General features: G+C 56.4%; 3 protein-coding genes across 3 annotated transcripts; 2 read left to right on the top strand and 1 right to left on the bottom strand.

Moving 5' to 3' along the window:
• Positions 1-1,094: 1,094 nt before the first annotated feature.
• On the top strand, positions 1,095-3,294 carry LOC141734400 (tRNA-dihydrouridine(47) synthase [NAD(P)(+)]-like). Its single transcript, XM_074566139.1, has 3 exons — positions 1,095-1,164; positions 1,453-1,641; positions 1,726-3,294. The coding sequence occupies exons 1-3, from the start codon at positions 1,130-1,132 to the stop codon at positions 1,856-1,858; spliced, it is 357 nt and encodes a 118-aa protein (XP_074422240.1). The 5' UTR covers positions 1,095-1,129; the 3' UTR covers positions 1,859-3,294.
• POLE4 (DNA polymerase epsilon 4, accessory subunit) lies at positions 3,238-5,786 on the bottom strand. Its single transcript, XM_074566140.1, has 4 exons — positions 5,538-5,786; positions 4,379-4,463; positions 4,042-4,083; positions 3,238-3,695 (listed from the first exon to the last, which is right to left on the bottom strand). Exons 1-4 carry the CDS (start codon positions 5,745-5,747, stop codon positions 3,682-3,684), a joined length of 351 nt encoding a protein of 116 aa, XP_074422241.1. The 5' UTR covers positions 5,748-5,786; the 3' UTR covers positions 3,238-3,681.
• Positions 5,787-6,750: 964 nt separating this feature from the next.
• Positions 6,751-15,488, top strand: PRAM1 (PML-RARA regulated adaptor molecule 1). Its single transcript, XM_074565668.1, has 10 exons — positions 6,751-7,213; positions 8,920-9,610; positions 11,817-11,889; positions 12,110-12,222; positions 12,547-12,601; positions 12,916-13,009; positions 13,293-13,455; positions 14,095-14,128; positions 14,734-14,768; positions 15,229-15,488. The coding sequence occupies exons 1-10, from the start codon at positions 7,211-7,213 to the stop codon at positions 15,231-15,233; spliced, it is 1,266 nt and encodes a 421-aa protein (XP_074421769.1). The 5' UTR covers positions 6,751-7,210; the 3' UTR covers positions 15,234-15,488.
• Positions 15,489-15,980: the final 492 nt, after the last annotated feature.

Below are 15,980 nucleotides of genomic sequence, written 5' to 3'. Positions count from 1 at the left end.
ACCCCCTCCCGGTACATGCCAAGCCTCTGCACTGCCCCCCGAGTACATGCCCGGCCCCGCTGTCCCCCCAGCAGCCCCCTGTCCCCCATGGCCCTGTCACACCGCTCCCCCCATGGCTGCCCTGCGGGCCCCCTGGTACATGCCCGGACCCTGGCCTTCCATAACCCCCCCAGTACATGCCCAGAACCCCCACAGCCGCCCTGGTACGCGCCGGGTTCATTCATGGGCACTAGATCTCAGCGAGATGGCAAATAAGCTGTTCGAGGAGCAGGGAATGGTGAGCTGTGTCTCCTGGGCAGCAGCCACAAGTTGGAAGGGAAAAGGGCTGTGGGTTTTTTTGTTGAAGAGTCCTTTTTCTGCAAGTCTTGAGGTGCTCTGAGTCCTACCTGCATTCCCTGAGCAGCGAGAGGGCTGCTGTTGAGCAGCTCCAAGGAGGCTCTTCACTGTGCAAGGAGGCAGAAAGTCCTGAGCCCAACACTTTTTGTCTCCCAGGGAGGAGGCTGTGCTCGGATGACTCGGTCCAGCAAGTTTGAACAGATCGTCCGAGGGATGAACTCGGTGGGTCGGAGCACCTGCCGGCAGCGGGGGATGAGCTGATGGGGCCGACTCCTGCCTCAGCCTGGCCTCCCTCTCCCATGTCTGCAGGTGCTGGACGTCCCACGGGCTGCGAAGGTATGGACGGGGGTGCAAGAAAAGAGTAATGTGGCTCCTAAAAGAATCCCCAAGGTCCGGGAGTGGGGAGCGTCCATGGTCACGGTCCAGGGATCCTGGCTGTGGCGTGAGCTTGGTGGGTGGTGCCCGGGGAACTCCGCTTGCCTGTCAGCCCAGAGCACGATGTGTGGGTGACCTTACCCTTCCCCACAGCTGAGCAGCTCTTTCAAACACCTTTGACCAGCGGCGTACTGCCTTTTACTGCTTTCTGCTAATAGCGGAGCCAAAGTCAGATGCAGAGCCCCGGGGCCTCTTTGGACAATTTGGCTTTTGGACCCTGTGTCCATTTTGAGTTTTATCCCATGCCTGCATTAACTCATTGTGACTTGTCCTCGTGTAGCGCTTTGACCTCTGCCTTCTCCCTTCCTTCCGGACAGGAAACGGTGATGTTTTGTCTTACGAAGATGCTGATCGGGCCATGCAGATGGGTGTGTCGGGAATTCTGATTGCAAGGCAAGTGCCTGTGTTTCCCCTTTGCTTCTGAGCTCTATTGGTGCAAGAGTAAAAAAGGAATTTAAAAAAAGACCTAAACACACGAGAAGTTTCCTCTTGGCAAAACTACGCTTTAAAACTTGGTAAAATCAGTTTGCGTCTGTGGGAACTAACGGCAGCTTCCTATTGAAATTGGAAATTAGAGCAGCATTGGCTGGCAAATAAGTGCTGGAAGGTCTCTTAAATGAGTTGGCGTCTTCAGAAGCATCAGTCACGGGAATAACAAAGCACGTTTCCTTTTGTCTCCAGAGGGGCACTCATCACACTGTGGCTTTTCACTGAAATGAAGGAGCAGAGACACTGGGATATCTCCTCCAGCGAGAGATTTGATATCCTCAAAGACTTCACCAACTGTGGCCTTGAGCACTGGGGGTCGGATACTCAGGGAGTGGAGAAGACCAGGAAGTTCCTGCTGGAATGGCTCTCGTTCCTGTGCAGGTGAGAGGAGCCGAGAGGAGCTTTACCCCAGCAAGCCTGTGTCACTTGAACAATAGCACACAGCGCCGTTGCGTTCCATTGCAGGTGTATTCCAGTTGGCTTATTAGAACACCTACCTCAGAAAATTAACGAGCGGCCGCGTTACTGCATGGGGAGAGGCTACCTGGAGACACTGATGGTGAGCCAAAACGTGGACGATTGGATTAGAATAAGGTAATAAAGCACAGAATTTCATTTAAATTGCTAGGCCCCACACCACACACAAGCCCTTTTCTCTCCTATGCAAGAGGCCAAAGCAGCGCCAAAGACAACGAGAAGGAAAAAGGAACTCACTGGCAAAGATGGGAGCATGCAAGAACCCTGTGAAGAAGACTGCAGCTAGTGAGTCCTGCATACTGCACCTTGGGAAACACAAAAAGGTGCCTACTATCTCTGATACTTATACCGGGCCCTCCCTCAGCAGGCGAGAAGGTGAACAGCTCAGAGACAAACGGGCTCGCGTATCGCCGGCAAATGTCTCCAGATTATGATCTCACAAACACCTAATCAGCCAGGACTCTGATGGCACGTCTCCTACCACGTGTCTACAGGGATCAGGCATCCAGCAAACTTCGAAGTGTTTCTTGAGAGCCACTGGTTTTGCTCCCAGCCTGGGGAAGCTCCCTTGGGGGTCTTTGTTCTTACTGCCACTTCCAAACTGATTAAGTTTGTGGTGACTTGGAGTCACTTTCAAGTCCCCTCATTTGAGATGAACATGCATCCTTCATCCTCACTCATTGCATTCAGTGACCTTATCTAGGGACAACCCCACTTTGTCCCTCTGCAACACCAAACCGAGACAGAGCTGGCCCTTTGACAGCGATGGCAACGCAGTAGGACTCAGACACGTCAGTGTGTTCGCCACGAGTACGCAGAGGCCTGTGCTCTGGTTTTGCCTTTTCAGTGTGACTGAGCCGCAGAGCCAAGAAGAGGCATCTTTTCTTTTCTAGCTTGTTAAATACACGTAAGAAAGTACCAGTCTGCTGAGTCCTGGAAACAGCAGCGGCACAGAGAATGTTGTGTGCCCCAAGGGACTCTCACAGACACGCCGGTCGAGGGCAGCAGTACGTCCTGAACACGTGCTGCATGTGGCTCCAAACTACAGAAGTTCTGATCTCTGCACCAGCTTGGCCAAGTGCACGTGGCAGGGACTAGATCCAATTCCCAGAGAATTTTTTTGGCCAGATTCAGGAATGAGAGCACACAAGAGAACAGTGATGGCAGTGTAATGCATCTGACACCACTCTGGCATCCAAAATAAGGGTTTGGGGGGTTGGGTTGTGGGGTTTTTTTTTTTGCTACAATTACAGGTGCAGCAATCACAGAAATTTATGGAAGCCGTACACCCCTAGGAACAAGCCAAGTCTCCCTGGAGCTCATACATCGTTCCTGGAGGACAGCTGGACTTCGCTGGGACAGAGGCCTCGAAGAAACAATTAGCAAAAGCAAAATGCTATTATTAGAAGGCATCCTTTCCAAACCCTGCCGTTTACTACAGTGCTACAGGAACACCATCCCCTTTGTCCCAGCAGCACAGGGGAGAAACTGGGACAGCTGTTCAACCAAAAAAACCATACAAGTTTAATTGTGTTCAGCCAAGAAACAAACATATACAAAGAAAAATACATTTCCATAAAAAAAAAATATCCCTATGCCTGGGGATCTGAGCCAAGCCACTCTCCGTTCCCAGCTCTGCGGTGCTGCCGAGTACCTGGAGAGGCAGGAACCGCTTCTCCGAGCAACCACCGTGTGACCTGGCCAAAACTGGAGAGCAGTCTGCACCCCGGCGGCAGGGCGCAGGTAAGTGACATACAAAATATTTATGAAAAAATATGCATTTTAAATAAAGAACTTACAACAACTTAAACTTTATACAAAATATTATGGTTGCCATCTCAGCGCCTCAATTCTAGGAACTGTTTTTGAACTCTGTGTCCTGGTTTCCACCCCATGTCCATCTCTGGCAGCCTTTTTCTCCAGAGAGCGCCGTCTCCGTCCAGCTCAGTCCAAAGTACCTGAAAATGAAATAAAATAATTATAGTCTCAGGAATCGGAAATGCAGTTATGTGAACAAATGAAACTTGTTTACAAACTGCCAAAGGAATATGCAGTAACTTTTTAAAGTTTAAGCAAATCACACATAAGTAAAACCAAATCTAATAAGTACTGTATGTGTCCCAGGGTCCACTTGATTTGTGTTTCACCTCTCAGAGAGAGGCATAACAAGTTACACTATTAATTATTGAAGAAGTATAATTAATCAGAGGAAACAGAGGGCTCTGCAAATGATTAAATTCCTTCTCTCCCAAGCAGCAGATTACACGAAAAACTGAAACCAAGTGAAACCACGTAGAAACTCACCTTCCAAAAAAGCGAATTCATCAATAGCTTCAATGGCATTATCTGCAAAGCAAATTGAAAAATTAACATAGATAAACCAACTCCGTATTTGCATCTGCCTCAAACAGCAGCATTTGAAATTACATCATGGTACAGCAACCCATTTCAAAGAGGTTTACTTGTTCTGGAGCTGGTGTGTGAAATTATTAGCGTATTATTTGGTAGAAGAAAAGTTTTTCTCTCCCATCCTCAGAGAAAGAGAAGCACCTACGATTGCTTCATCACACCAGGACAGGTGGAAAAATCCTTCCGTCCCAGCAACCCTTTGCTAAGGATAGCACAGAATATGCTCTCGTACCCAGGTCTTTTCTCTGCAGAGTTTTCCTTTTCCCTTGCTGAGCGTACACATAAGCATCTTTGGCTATGGTTTCAACAAACAACTCCTGCAAAGCAAAAATAAGACAGTTTCACACAGGTGATGAGAAAGGGAAGGAGAATATCCTGAGGAAAGGAAAGGTTCTACAAGACTTCAGGCTGAAAATGACAAATGGAATTGTTGGACAGTGATGCAGATGAGAAGTAACACGGGAGGAGAGAACGCCAAGAGTGTATTGGACACAGATGGTTCCTCTGAATGCATCTTGGAGACCAGCTGCTCCCAGGGCACCTTCTGAAGGAGGAAAGGTGTCCTGCGCGCAGGGGGGGAGTGGATTGAGCAGGACTGTCCTCGTGTGCCACCAAGCGGGTCCTTCAGCTGCGGGAAGCAGATGCCCAGCAGCAGGGCTAGGAGTTACAGCGGGAAGATGCCGAAAGGCAGGGACAGGAGTCCATGCACCGGTTCTCTCGCAGGACGCCAAGGCCATCCCACAAACACACCTCGTCTGTGCGATGCGAGACACTCTCCAAAGGAGGAAAAACCCCTCTGGTACGCGTTGCAAATCACAGACCCTCAACGTGCCATCAGGGCGGGCTGGAAATCCACCCGAGCAGGCAGAGAGCAAAGCCCTGGCGCTGCCCTGGGAGCTGGGTTCCACAGCCGCGTCCCGCGGGCAGGCTTTGCCGGGACCCCCTGCTCGGGGCCGAGCAAACCCGGCACCGGCCCCGCCGCCGGGCCGCTTCCAGGGGGATCGAGGGGCGCAGGGCCCGGGGCTCCCGTCCGGCTTCCCACCGGGAGAGCTCGGACCGGGCGCCCAGCTCCCCTCGGCGGCTCTGCCTGCTGACGGGCCGAGGCGCCGGTTGGCAGAGGAAACCCCTCAAACCCTCCAAAACAAAACAAAACAAAACCAAAACCCAAAAAAGCCTCTTAGAAAAAGCTGATTGAGCGGCTCCACCGACACCGAGCGCGGCGCCGGGGGCTGCTGCTTGGCAGGGCCTCCAGGCGCGCCCGGCGCGGCCCAGCGCTCCCCTCCGGCGGGGCCCGGCGCGGCCGCGGGGTTGCGCGGCCTCACCGCCGCCCCGGGCCGCCTGCCCGCCCGCCGGGCCTCCCGCGCCAGCCGCCCGCTGCCGCCGCCCCTCACCGTGGCTCGCGCCAGGACGAAGACGGCCTCCTGGCTGGCCAGGCTGACGTCCGGGTCCGCCTTCACCAGCGCCTTCACCCGCGCCAGCGGCAGCCGGGCCAGGCGGGCCGGCCCCGGCGGCCCCGCGCCCGCCGCTTCCTCCCCCGGCCCCGCCGCCTCCGCGCCCACCACCGGCACCGGCACCGGCACGGCCCCCGCCGCCGCCGCCATCCCGCGCCCTGGGCCGCGCCTGCGCGGGGCCGCCGCTGGGAGGGGACGGGGGGAGGCGGGGGAGGGCCCGGCCCGGCGGCGGAGTCTCGGCGCGGCGGAGCCTGCAGCCTCCGGAGCGGCGGTGCCGGGAGCCGGGCTGCCCCGGAGCCGGGGGACTCACCCCGCCCCCGCCCCCGTCCTTGCAACACGGGCCTTGAGGCTCCCCCATCGTCCCTGTCCTCCTCCAAGATGGCCATTGGAGCCTCCCCGGCACCCCTTGTCACCCGAGGGCGGCCCTTCAGCCTCCGTCACCCCCAAACAGGGCGCTGCCCTCCCCGGGCAGCGGCGCTGGAGCAGTGGGGCAGGCGGTGATGGGGACCCACCGCTCCAGTCACCTCCGGCCCTGTGACCCCGTGCTGGCACCCCGCAGGTTGGTGTGGGACCTCCCGACACCCCTGTCTCCATCCTGTCTCTGCTGGTGGGATCAAACCCTCCAGTGCCCACCTTGGGCACCCGCCACCCCCCACAGGACTCCCCCAGGGACTACCCTTGGCCAACACATGCCTGTCTCAGCCTTCCCCACCTCCTCCATGCACTGTCTTATCCCTAAAACCACCTGTGGGCAGGAGCCACCACGGGCACTGCTGGTGAGACATCATCCCAGAGGGCTGGGGGGACAGGCCACCGCAGGGCAGGGACATCAGCGCCTGCCCGCAGTTGGCAGGACGTCCCTGCCATGGGGCTTGACTCACCCGCTCGCGCTTTTCCAGCCTCTGAGGCAATAAAGGGTGAAACCGGGACGTTTCAACACAGAGATGGCCCAACGCGACACCACGCCACGCAGAGCACTTCCCCTGCTTCCCGGCAGAGCTTGGCTCCTCAACGGAGCACATTTCCCCTGTTTTTGGTTACGCTGGAAGCCATAGCCCTCTCCTCAGCCCTCCTGCGCTCCTGCAGAGCTTGGCCGCGTGGGGCCATGCTGGTTTTGCCATGCGACTCCTGCGAATCGCCTCCAGCCTCTGCAGGTCCCGTGGGGCTTGGAAGACCTGACCTGCAGTGGGTTCACATCAGCCACCACCAGATGAGAACATAACCCGCCCTCCCGGTCCTTGCAGTGGCCCATCCCTTGCATCCCGGAGTCACTCCTGAACTCCAGGCTCTTTTCTGAATGAGACTCCTAAGGGCAGCAGGGCTTGGTGGTTTCAAGCTTCCCAACAGCAGCAGAGTCCAAACTAGCGGTGCACCAAGAGCTGCTCCTCCTCCTCCTCCTCTTCCTCCTCCTCCTCCTCAGGCTGTTTCACAGTCAGGCTACAGCGACTTCCTGGCGTTGCACACAACTTCTCACCAAACGTTAGGAAAGAACTTCTGATTTCAGGGGAGGGGGACTTCAGAGAGGCTTGCCTTGCACAAGCCCTTCTGCTTGCGTGCCTTCGGTGGCCTTTAGAAAGGAGGTGAGCACGCAGGAAAGCATCGGCTGATGGAAAATGGTGAGTAAGAACCGGACCTGGGCTGCACTGGACCTGGGGAAGGGGCGTGGGGAGCGGAGTTGTGTCTCCTGCTTGGAAAGGCTTTGGCAGTGTCCTTGTGAGGGGCTGGATCCTGCCGAGATCCTCGCTGCTGCTGGAAGATAAAGTCCTCCTGTACATCAGAGCTGGTCAGAGGTCTCTGACCAGTTCCTGGGCTCACTGCGAGATTTGTTGGGTGACGTTGGGCTGGATATAAAATCTGCGAAAGAGGAGGAGGCCACACTCTGCCACTGAGTCCAGGAGAGCACCCACCAGTGCAAAATGTGTTGAAAAAGCTGGAATTGATCATGGTGCTGTATCCCACAGGTACCTCTGGGGGCTCTGTGCAAGTTCCAGCTCATGGAACAGCTCCAAAACCGATGGTTACAAACCTGTGAATCATTCAAGTGTCGAAAATCCCAGCGGCACGTTTGGGAATCTGGAAAAAGTTGATTTTTTTTTTGTCACTAGTTTGAGTGAAAAACCCCACTGCCTGGTGTGCAGGAAGCGGCAAATTCACACTGCTTTACCACAGGCTATTCTCAGAGTGCTGCGTTTGCAGCGTTTACCAGGGAAATTAGGGTGACTGCCCGGGGATGCGAGGGGAACTTGCACTTATTTAGGTACAGATACATTTGAGCACTTATGTCTAAAAATATTGCGCTAGCTTCTTTGCATGCTAGCCCTTCTGTTGTGAAAGCAAAAGATTACGCAAGCACAAACCCAAACTGAAATCCCAGATGGAGGGGAACTTCAGAATCAAAGCCTATGGTTTGCCGAGGGCAAGTGAGGCAGGCAGCTCTGGTGCAAAGGGACACTGTGATCTGGAGACAAGGGGGTGGGAGAAAGATGGGGGAGGACAAGATGATCCCTCGCGTCTCATCAGGTCCATCTCAGAAGCTTAGGAAAAATGAAACCCCATCCCACCTGAGTTTTGTGCCGTATCTCAAACCTGGCACTCTTCTTCCAAAAGTGGTCCAGACTCCTCCTGGCAGCCTTTCTCTGGAGGCTTCAGAAAAAGGTGCTTTTTGGTCACTCAGGAAACCGGGGAGAACTGGGGCCAGCGTGTCCCAGTTCACGTGTGCGCGATGTGAGCAGCACAGGAAACGCACTGGTCAGAAAAGTAGGGCAGATCTGCTGCCTCCTCACCTTATTTGCACGCAGGCTTTGGCAGGATGAGTTTCAGCAGCACCATCCTGGGTTTTCTTCCAGGGAGGAATCCTGATGGCTCTGTGTGGTCTCCCCCACCAACTGCTGCCCGACTGCCCTGGGTTCACCGTGGACTTGATGGGAAGCGGGACCAGCGCAAGGCTGACTGCTCCCGTCTGAGCCCTGGGCAGTCTCTAGATCTCGAATTCTGCCCTCAGGAGCTTTGCTACTAGTAGGGTATAATCCCCCACCCCATCCCTCTGTTTTGGTGGTCGCTGGTAGTGGATGAGGGTGGATTAGATCAAAAGACTCCATGAAACTCCTCTGGATGCCCCCGTGGTGGTGGGACCTGTTCCCGATCTGGTGCAGCCCAGTGTTGGTTTTTGAGGCACGCTCCAGGACTGCTTTGAGCAAAGACCGCGTTTCATGGAGGAGGCTTAGTGTCAGGCCATGTTGAAGGAACACTGCACTCCCCAGGGCACCCTTTGACTTGTTTTTCTCCCTGATGTTTTAACTGGAGCTTTTCTTAATGGTTGCAGACACATCTGGAGGGGAAAGAGGCTGTGGTGAGGCACCTACGGGCAAAGCTCCAAGGGAACAGGAAAGACCCTCCCAAAGCAGGCGGCTGGCCGGAGAGTCACTCTGCAGCACTCCCTGCAACGGAGCTGGGACAGACCCCCGCGCTGGGCTCCAAGGGTGAGCCACCTCCCGAGACCCCCCAGACCAGAAGGGTGGACTTCAGCAGGGCTTCTCCATCTCACAGTAAAGGTCAGAGTGTGGGACAGCGCTCACCTCCTCATCCCATCCGTGAGACCCCGGGATGGATGACGCAACTGAAGAAGGGGACTGCTCAAGACACCAGCTTCCCCTCAGCCCCTGCAAAGCCAGAAGGAGGAGATGCATTGAACAAGGAGGTGGGAGCCACCTCCGTTCCTCCCCGGAGAAACCCAGCCCAGCAGACACGGCCACTTGCCAAAGACAAGGGTTCTCCAGCAGTTCCTGCCAAAGGCCCAGCTGTTGCAGCCTCCCTGGCCGCTGCGGGAAGCCCCCCCGGGACAGGGCACCCAGCTGTGCCTCGGAGGAAGCCGTTGCCACACGTCAAGGTGCTGGGAGCGAGGCCGGCCAAGCCCAGGCGCCCTCCCGTCGTGGATCTGGAAAAGTTTGGCGCAGCTGCACGTCCTGCGACACCCGCTCGTCCTGCCACAGAGCCACCAAGGAGCGCTCAGCCCGGTACGGCCAGGCACCTGCAAGTCCCCCAGAGAAGGATGCTGTTCATTCAGGAAGGAAAATCTCCCCAGTCACAGTCTGGACCTTCTGGGAGATGGAAATACTAGGGGGGGCTGATGGAGAGGTGGGGGCTGGTAATGCCAAAGGGGCTCTTATAGGCATAGCATGCGGAAAGAAATGAGAGAGAAGGACACGGGGTGAAGAAACAAAGGTCACTAAGTGCCCTGTCCCTGGCTGGGGACAGGTATCAGGCTCTGGGGCACTTGCTGTGTAGGGTTGCAGTAAGTAACATGAGGGATGCTGAGAAACTGGAGTCAGCCCAGTGCAGGGCACTAAGATGTCTCGGGGCTGGAGCACGTGGGGAAAGAGGCCGAGACCCAGGCTTGTTTGGCCGGGAGGAGAGCGAGCGGAGAGGAGATCCTCTCAGTGCCCACAGCTACCTAACGGGAGGACAAGATGGAGCAAGGCTCTTCCCAGAGGTGCCCAGGAGCAGGACCGGAGGCGATGGGCATGAGCTGCAGTAGGGGAAATTCCAGTTAGATATTAGGAGAAGGCTCTTTCCTGTAAGAGTGGTGCGGCCCTGTGGCAGGCGCCAGGGAGATGGGTATCTCCATCCTTGGAGATATTTGGTCGTCACCTGGATGAGGCCCTAAACAACCTGCTCTAGCCTTGAGGCCAGCCCTGCTCTGAGCAGGAGGTTAGATGACACTCCAGAGGTCCTTTCCAACCAGTCCACCCTGTGTGGCTGTAAGAGCAGACAAGCCTGATTGGTGAGGAACAGAGCTGGTCTCCATCCCATGGGCAAGAAGCACTTACACACCCTTTGGCCAAGGGGCTGAGGCTCTTTGAAGCTGGCAGCACGTTGTCTGCAACACCGTGCTCCTCTAAGCCTGAGGGAGGTGCCAAGGCTCCCCAGCCCAGCCGGAGCTATGGCCCCTGGAGCCATGGTGCTGGCTTGGCATGCCCTCCTTACTGTCAGTCCATGGGATGCAGGGCTTGGTGCCTCTTGGACGTGGTGGTTCTCCGTTCGGCATGAGCCCTGCCACGCTCCACAGTGGCCTTCCAGATCTAGGCAAGTTTGTTGGTTTCTAAGAGCTGCCACTCTGCTAATCCACACTCTGGGTGATGAAACTTGTTTCAAATCCTGTTTCTTTCTCAACTCCTCTAAGTTCTTGTTCACCACCCCATTTAAAGGACTGTTCCTTATTAACCAACTCATGCCATAGCCGCAGGGTGGAGGGCAACCATGAGAGTAGAGCTTCTCTTCCTTTCCATATAAGAACTGCAAAACTTAGCTGGTTTATGTTGTTGTTATAAGACATTATTATTACTGTATTAGTGCTCAGAGGCCTTTCTCAGGCCCGGCCATGCCGTTGTGCTGGGAGGTGCCCACCCACCAAGACTAGCCCCAGCCCTGGGCTGAGTAGCCCTGGCAGAGGAGGGAGTGATCTGCTCTCCGCGTTGTCCTACAAACTACCAGTTTTCAAGTCTTTATTTGTGTCACGGGTACTGAAGCAGGTTTGAACATCTAGAATTACACCCCCACCCTGACTTGGTTATTTTTGTTGGTTTTTAAGGCAATCTTACAATTTTTAGGGCCTGGTATATGATTGCGCGTTACTCGGTACAATAACCCAGCAGAATGGCTATGTCGTACCGCGGATCTTCATGACAGTTGTTGGTTGGTCTGGCTGACCAGGCTGCCGAGAGCTATGAGGCTGGTGATAAAAATCTTAGCAGGGATGTAGGTATGATCATACCGGGCGCAGCAGCGTGTTCTGGGTGATGATGCTCCTGAGCACATGGAGATACGTAGGACTTGCCCTGACTCTGGTACAGATCTGCAGTTTAGGGGTTTCATGCAAAATAACCATTTTGGCCTCTTCCCCCTCCCCTTTCGTCACCGGTCCAGGGAGCAAATAGCATTAGGGACGTAAGAATGGGAAAATAAAGCTCCCCAGAGAGTTCCCCAATGAGCCGTGCCCCGGTGTGGAAAAGGGAGGAAAGAAAAGGAAAGAAAACCCGCAGATGGGCCATGGAGTGAAAACACCTCTCTGGATCCAGATGCGCAGTCAGTTCTAGCTCCCCGCAGCCCTCTGCACTAAATCCAGCCCAGGGTGCCTCTGACCCCCTGTGTGGGTGACAGAGTCAAGGAGAAAATGTGCAATAATCCCTCTCTTGCTCCCTCCCATTCCTCTTTTTACCATAGGTTACCTGAAACCAGGATATGTTGCGTCAGCCCCATCGCGGTTCCCACCACAGGATGCTACGAGTGTAACGGGGTAAGGACTGAGGCGGCACTTTTATTCCAGGTGGCTTCCAGGCTGTCCCGACCCAGCGGAAAGGGCACGAGAGGGAACAGCAAGAAGGCCCTTGGGTTTTTGTGCCTGCCCCTGGAGCCTGGTGTGGGACAGCACCTTGTGCAGGCGGCTCCCGCGGCGCAGTGTGTTGTCCTTCATGGGCTGCAACAGAGCTCCCTAACCCCTCTCTGCCTCGTCACAGGGCTGAAGATGAGATATATGATGATGTAGAGCCTGTTGGGATCCTCAGGAGAGGCCAAGGCTTTATGCTGCCCGCCATGTCCCGGCCACCAGTGTATCCTCGCCCTGGAGGAGGTGGGTACAGGAGGGGCTGGGATGCCGGTGGGGGTGAGCACTGCAGCTCAGAGAACCTCCAGACCCTGATTAGCCACGGGCAGCAGCAGAGCCCGCGCTGAGCCCACTGCTCCCATGCACAGGAGGGTGATGGATTTTTCTGCTGCCTTGGAAATGGTCACGGGAAACCCTGATCCCCCCCCCGCCCCCCGCGCTAAGGGGGCAAACTCAGGGTTTGGTGCCAGGAGGACCTGCTGCTGTTACAGTCTTGTGTCCTGTTTCAGCGGGTGTCTACGCCTTATAGCAGCCTCACAGCAGCACCTCTCCTGGGGCTTGGTTTTACAGGTGAAGGTGCTGGTCGAGCCTCTCACAGGGTTGTTTTGCCGGCAGCTGCGCAGAGGTAACAGGGTTTTTTACTCTTTCTAAGGGTCCCAAAGTGGCCAGGGTTCCTTGCTGCTTTGACAAAGCTGGTGGTTTAATGCTCCCTGCTGGTCTTGCAATAGAAATGTCGGTGGTGAAGAGCACAAGTGGCAGGTTTAAACCTGGCCTGAGGGCCCCAGCAGTCCTGGAGGGAGGCACCTTGGAGCGCTGGGGGAGAGCTGGTGCGGGGAAATGTGAGGGGGCGGCAGCCGGGGCGGGAGAAGAGGGAGGGAGGGAGCAGAGCTTTCACCTGGGGCCGCCTGAGCTTTCCTGTGACTCACAACAACTCTGCAGAGAAGCCCAAGTCTCCCGGAAGATGAAGCCAATGACACTCAAAGAATGCAAGAAGGAAGAGAAGGCAGACAGGGATTTTCAGAAGAAATTCAAGGTGAGCAGCAACGAGCAATTGCTTCTCGCTCTGAGCTCTCCCTTACCTCCTGGGAAGGGCGCGACGCAACGGCAGAGAGGAGCTGTGCTCTGCAGGGACCAGCCGATACCCAGGTCACCCCTGTCCTGTTCCCCACCGAAACATCCCCAGATCAGACCAGTCCCACGGACCGTTTGGCTGGAGAGGGATCTGTGTTCTCCAAGAAGGGAGAGTGGTCAGAGCTGCCCAGCTCCCGCTCCCCTGGGCCGACTGCCGGGCTGCAGCGCTGCTGTTTGTGTTTCAGTTCGAAGGAAGCATCAACGTCCTGACTCAGATGATGGTGGACCCCGCAGCGACGGAGAAGAGGGGCGGAGGGAAGAACCTGCCGCTGAGACGAGGAGAAATTCTTGATGTCATTCAGTTTACAAATCAGGAGCAAATCCTCTGCCGAAACAGCCAGAGGAGGTGTAAGTCTGGGGGGGCTGAGGCTTTGCCCGCAGCCGGGATCACAGCACACAAAGCTTCGGGAACAAGTTTCTTCATGTGCATGCACCCCAGTAGACGGCAGGAGACATCCCCTTGCTGTAACGCAGACCTGGCCTATACCCTGGGTCTCAGATGTTCCCACTGCTCTTTGCACAAACGTCCTGCTCTTCCTCCCGCTTGGCACCAGCGTTTCTGCTGTTAGCTGGGCTCGTCGTCTCCCTCTGCTAAAAGCCTCCGCAGTTCCTGGAGCCTCTCGGCCACCAGCCCGGCACATCAGGCTTTGCCTTAAGCACGGACTCCACAAGCCATGTTTGCACCGCAGGGTGCTCAGGTGAAATGGGCTGGAGATTCCTCAGCCAGAGAGACAGGGATCAGGCTCTTTCCATCCAGCTGCCGCCCAGCCTGGCAGGCTCATTCCCGGCATTGCCCTGAACAGATTCCTCCTGAGGGTTCAGCTTGGCTTCCCAGAGCCAGGCTCCTCCTTGCCCCCCGCTCTCCCTGGGGCCGCAAGACGTTGCCAAACCCTGCGTGTCCTGGGCAGGGGCAGGTGCTGGGGCGAGTCCCTGCTGGTGCCCCGGCTCCTGGCACAACCTGACGTGCTTTTCCTCGCTCTGTTGCAGATGGCTACGTGCCCCGGGCCGTGATGCTACACCTGTGAGTATTTCTTTCCCAGCCCCTTCCCCCCTACCACACTCCACGAGCTGTAGCAATTACCCAGCGAGTGCCCGGTGCCAAACCAGCCCTGGCCATTGAGTGCCAACTCAAAACCCAGGCAGTGACCATAAGCGTGACACCGGCTAGTTACCCTGGGGATGGAATCCGCCAGTTCTGGCGTCAGGAGAGGTTCTGGCACGGGGAGCAGCTTCCTGGGGCGCTGTGAGCCCTCCCCAGCCTGTGGTCCCTCGCATGCCCAGACACTGTTCAGATGCTGCTGGTGGCACAGTGTGACAGGCTAGTGCTGCCCCTCCGTGCGGCCGGGTCTGTGGCTCCTGGCACCCTAGGACAGGGCCACCATCCGTGCGCAACATGAGAGCGGCCAGAGCCATGCTCGCCCCACGCTGGAGGACCCCGTCTCTGTTGGGGGAGCATGAGGCTGGGAGGAGGCGAAGGGGGCTGTGTGGAGGACACCAGAGCCTGTAGACACGTTAGGAGAGACGGGATGGACGCGGCAGCAGGAGCCGGCCCTTGCCTCAGCATCGAGAGGCAGTGGGGACATGGGGGACCAGACTGCTCACAGCACCCCGTCTTTTTCCTCGTAGGGACACTGACATCTATGATGACGTGGAGATTTACGGTAGGTGCAGAGGGCACGGCTGCCGTAGCCCCTTTGCCAAGGCAGCAGCGACCCCCACGCCAGCACCAGGGCCTCCCCTCCTGCCCCTTTGCTGTTTCCCCACCTTCCCTCTCTCCCCTGCCTCTCTGTGACTCCTCTCCCCCTCTCTGGGACATCCCTTCATTTCTCTCAGTTCCCCACGGGTCCTCATGTTCCTCCGTTCCCAGTTATTTGGATTTCCCCCCACCCTTTCCCTTCTCAGCTTGCTCCCTCCGCTTGCTGCCAGCCCCAGGGACCCTTTGACGTCCTTTGAGATGCCCCTGATTTCCCAGACAATTTGGGATGCCCATTCCCAAGCTCGCTCCCAGCATGCAAACTCCATCCCCCGGCTTGCAAATGGCTCTGCAGATGGAGCTGGATAGAGACAACTGTATTTTAGCTGCGCTGATGAGCAAACATTTCATCTAATTTTGCCCGGCAGGTTGAGCAATCCATGCTAAAGCCCAAGGCACAAGACAGCACCAACAGAGACCTCCCCAAGGGCCGGAACATGAAAAGCACTATATGCCACGCTCCTCCTTTGGAAGGAGCTCCGCTTCCTCTGAGATACCACCGTGTCCCTGCTGAAGCAGCGGCCGGGGCTGCCAGAATCCTGTCCCACAGGGGCAGGGGGTTCAAAGAGATCCTCAAGTCAAGCCTTCGCTGTGCCTTTGTCTTTCCTGTGTAAAATCTGGCAACGGTTTGAGGGTTTCATGGTCTCGTTGCGGGGGGAGGGGTTTAAAGTCTGGGCCAGAGAGGTTTTAATTCGGAGCGGTTTCAATATTTCCCCAATTCCAGAGCATCCTCAGCCTGGAAACAGCATCAAACCCACCCCCCCCCTCCTTTAGCTGCCTTCTGCGCCCCTCTCCTGCCCCCGTGAGACTCCTGGCCTGAGCCAGAGTCCAACTGGACATAGGAATACTCTAAAATGTTGGGGGCAGCAATGATTATTGACCAGGCGTCCCAGCAGCATCCCCTGGCCTTGGGGCAGGTTCCCTGCGGAGCTGCCGGGGGGTGGATCTGTTGGGGTAGATATTCCTGTGGGTACGTTCAGCAGCATCCGGCGGTGCCTTGGGCTGATGGTCTGGGCGGAGCAGCATGGGAAATTCTGCGATTAACTGGGAGACAGCCTTTCTCTGCAAGCTTTGCCCTCGCAAAGCGCTTACAGCTGTGGGGTGGGAAGGGGGTGCGCTC

Source organism: Larus michahellis, chromosome 23, assembly GCF_964199755.1.
Source record: "Larus michahellis chromosome 23, bLarMic1.1, whole genome shotgun sequence".
In the NCBI taxonomy this organism is placed as follows: Eukaryota; Metazoa; Chordata; class Aves; order Charadriiformes; family Laridae; genus Larus; species Larus michahellis.
This window is presented reverse-complemented; position numbering and strand designations above follow the sequence as displayed.

Bases quoted from the DNA above. Each gene is read 5' to 3' on its own strand.
- POLE4 (XM_074566140.1), bottom strand. From the start codon at position 5,747: ATGGCGGCGGCGGCGGGGGCCGTGCCGGTGCCGGTGCCGGTGGTGGGC. The intron at 4,464-5,537 runs GTGAGGGGCGGC...TTTGCTTTGCAG, and splicing joins TCGTCCTGGCGCGAGCCACG to GAGTTGTTTGTTGAAACCAT. The intron at 4,084-4,378 runs GTACGAGAGCAT...TTTGCTTTGCAG, and splicing joins TCTGCAGAGAAAAGACCTGG to ATAATGCCATTGAAGCTATT.
- LOC141734400 (XM_074566139.1), top strand. From the start codon at position 1,130: ATGCAGATGGGTGTGTCGGGAATTCTGATTGCAAG. The intron at 1,165-1,452 runs GCAAGTGCCTGT...TTTTGTCTCCAG, and splicing joins TCGGGAATTCTGATTGCAAG to AGGGGCACTCATCACACTGT. The intron at 1,642-1,725 runs GTGAGAGGAGCC...GTTCCATTGCAG, and splicing joins TGGCTCTCGTTCCTGTGCAG to GTGTATTCCAGTTGGCTTAT.
- PRAM1 (XM_074565668.1), top strand. The intron at 12,223-12,546 runs GTGGGTACAGGA...TTGGTTTTACAG, and splicing joins GTATCCTCGCCCTGGAGGAG to GTGAAGGTGCTGGTCGAGCC. The intron at 13,456-14,094 runs GTAAGTCTGGGG...GCTCTGTTGCAG, and splicing joins CCGAAACAGCCAGAGGAGGT to ATGGCTACGTGCCCCGGGCC.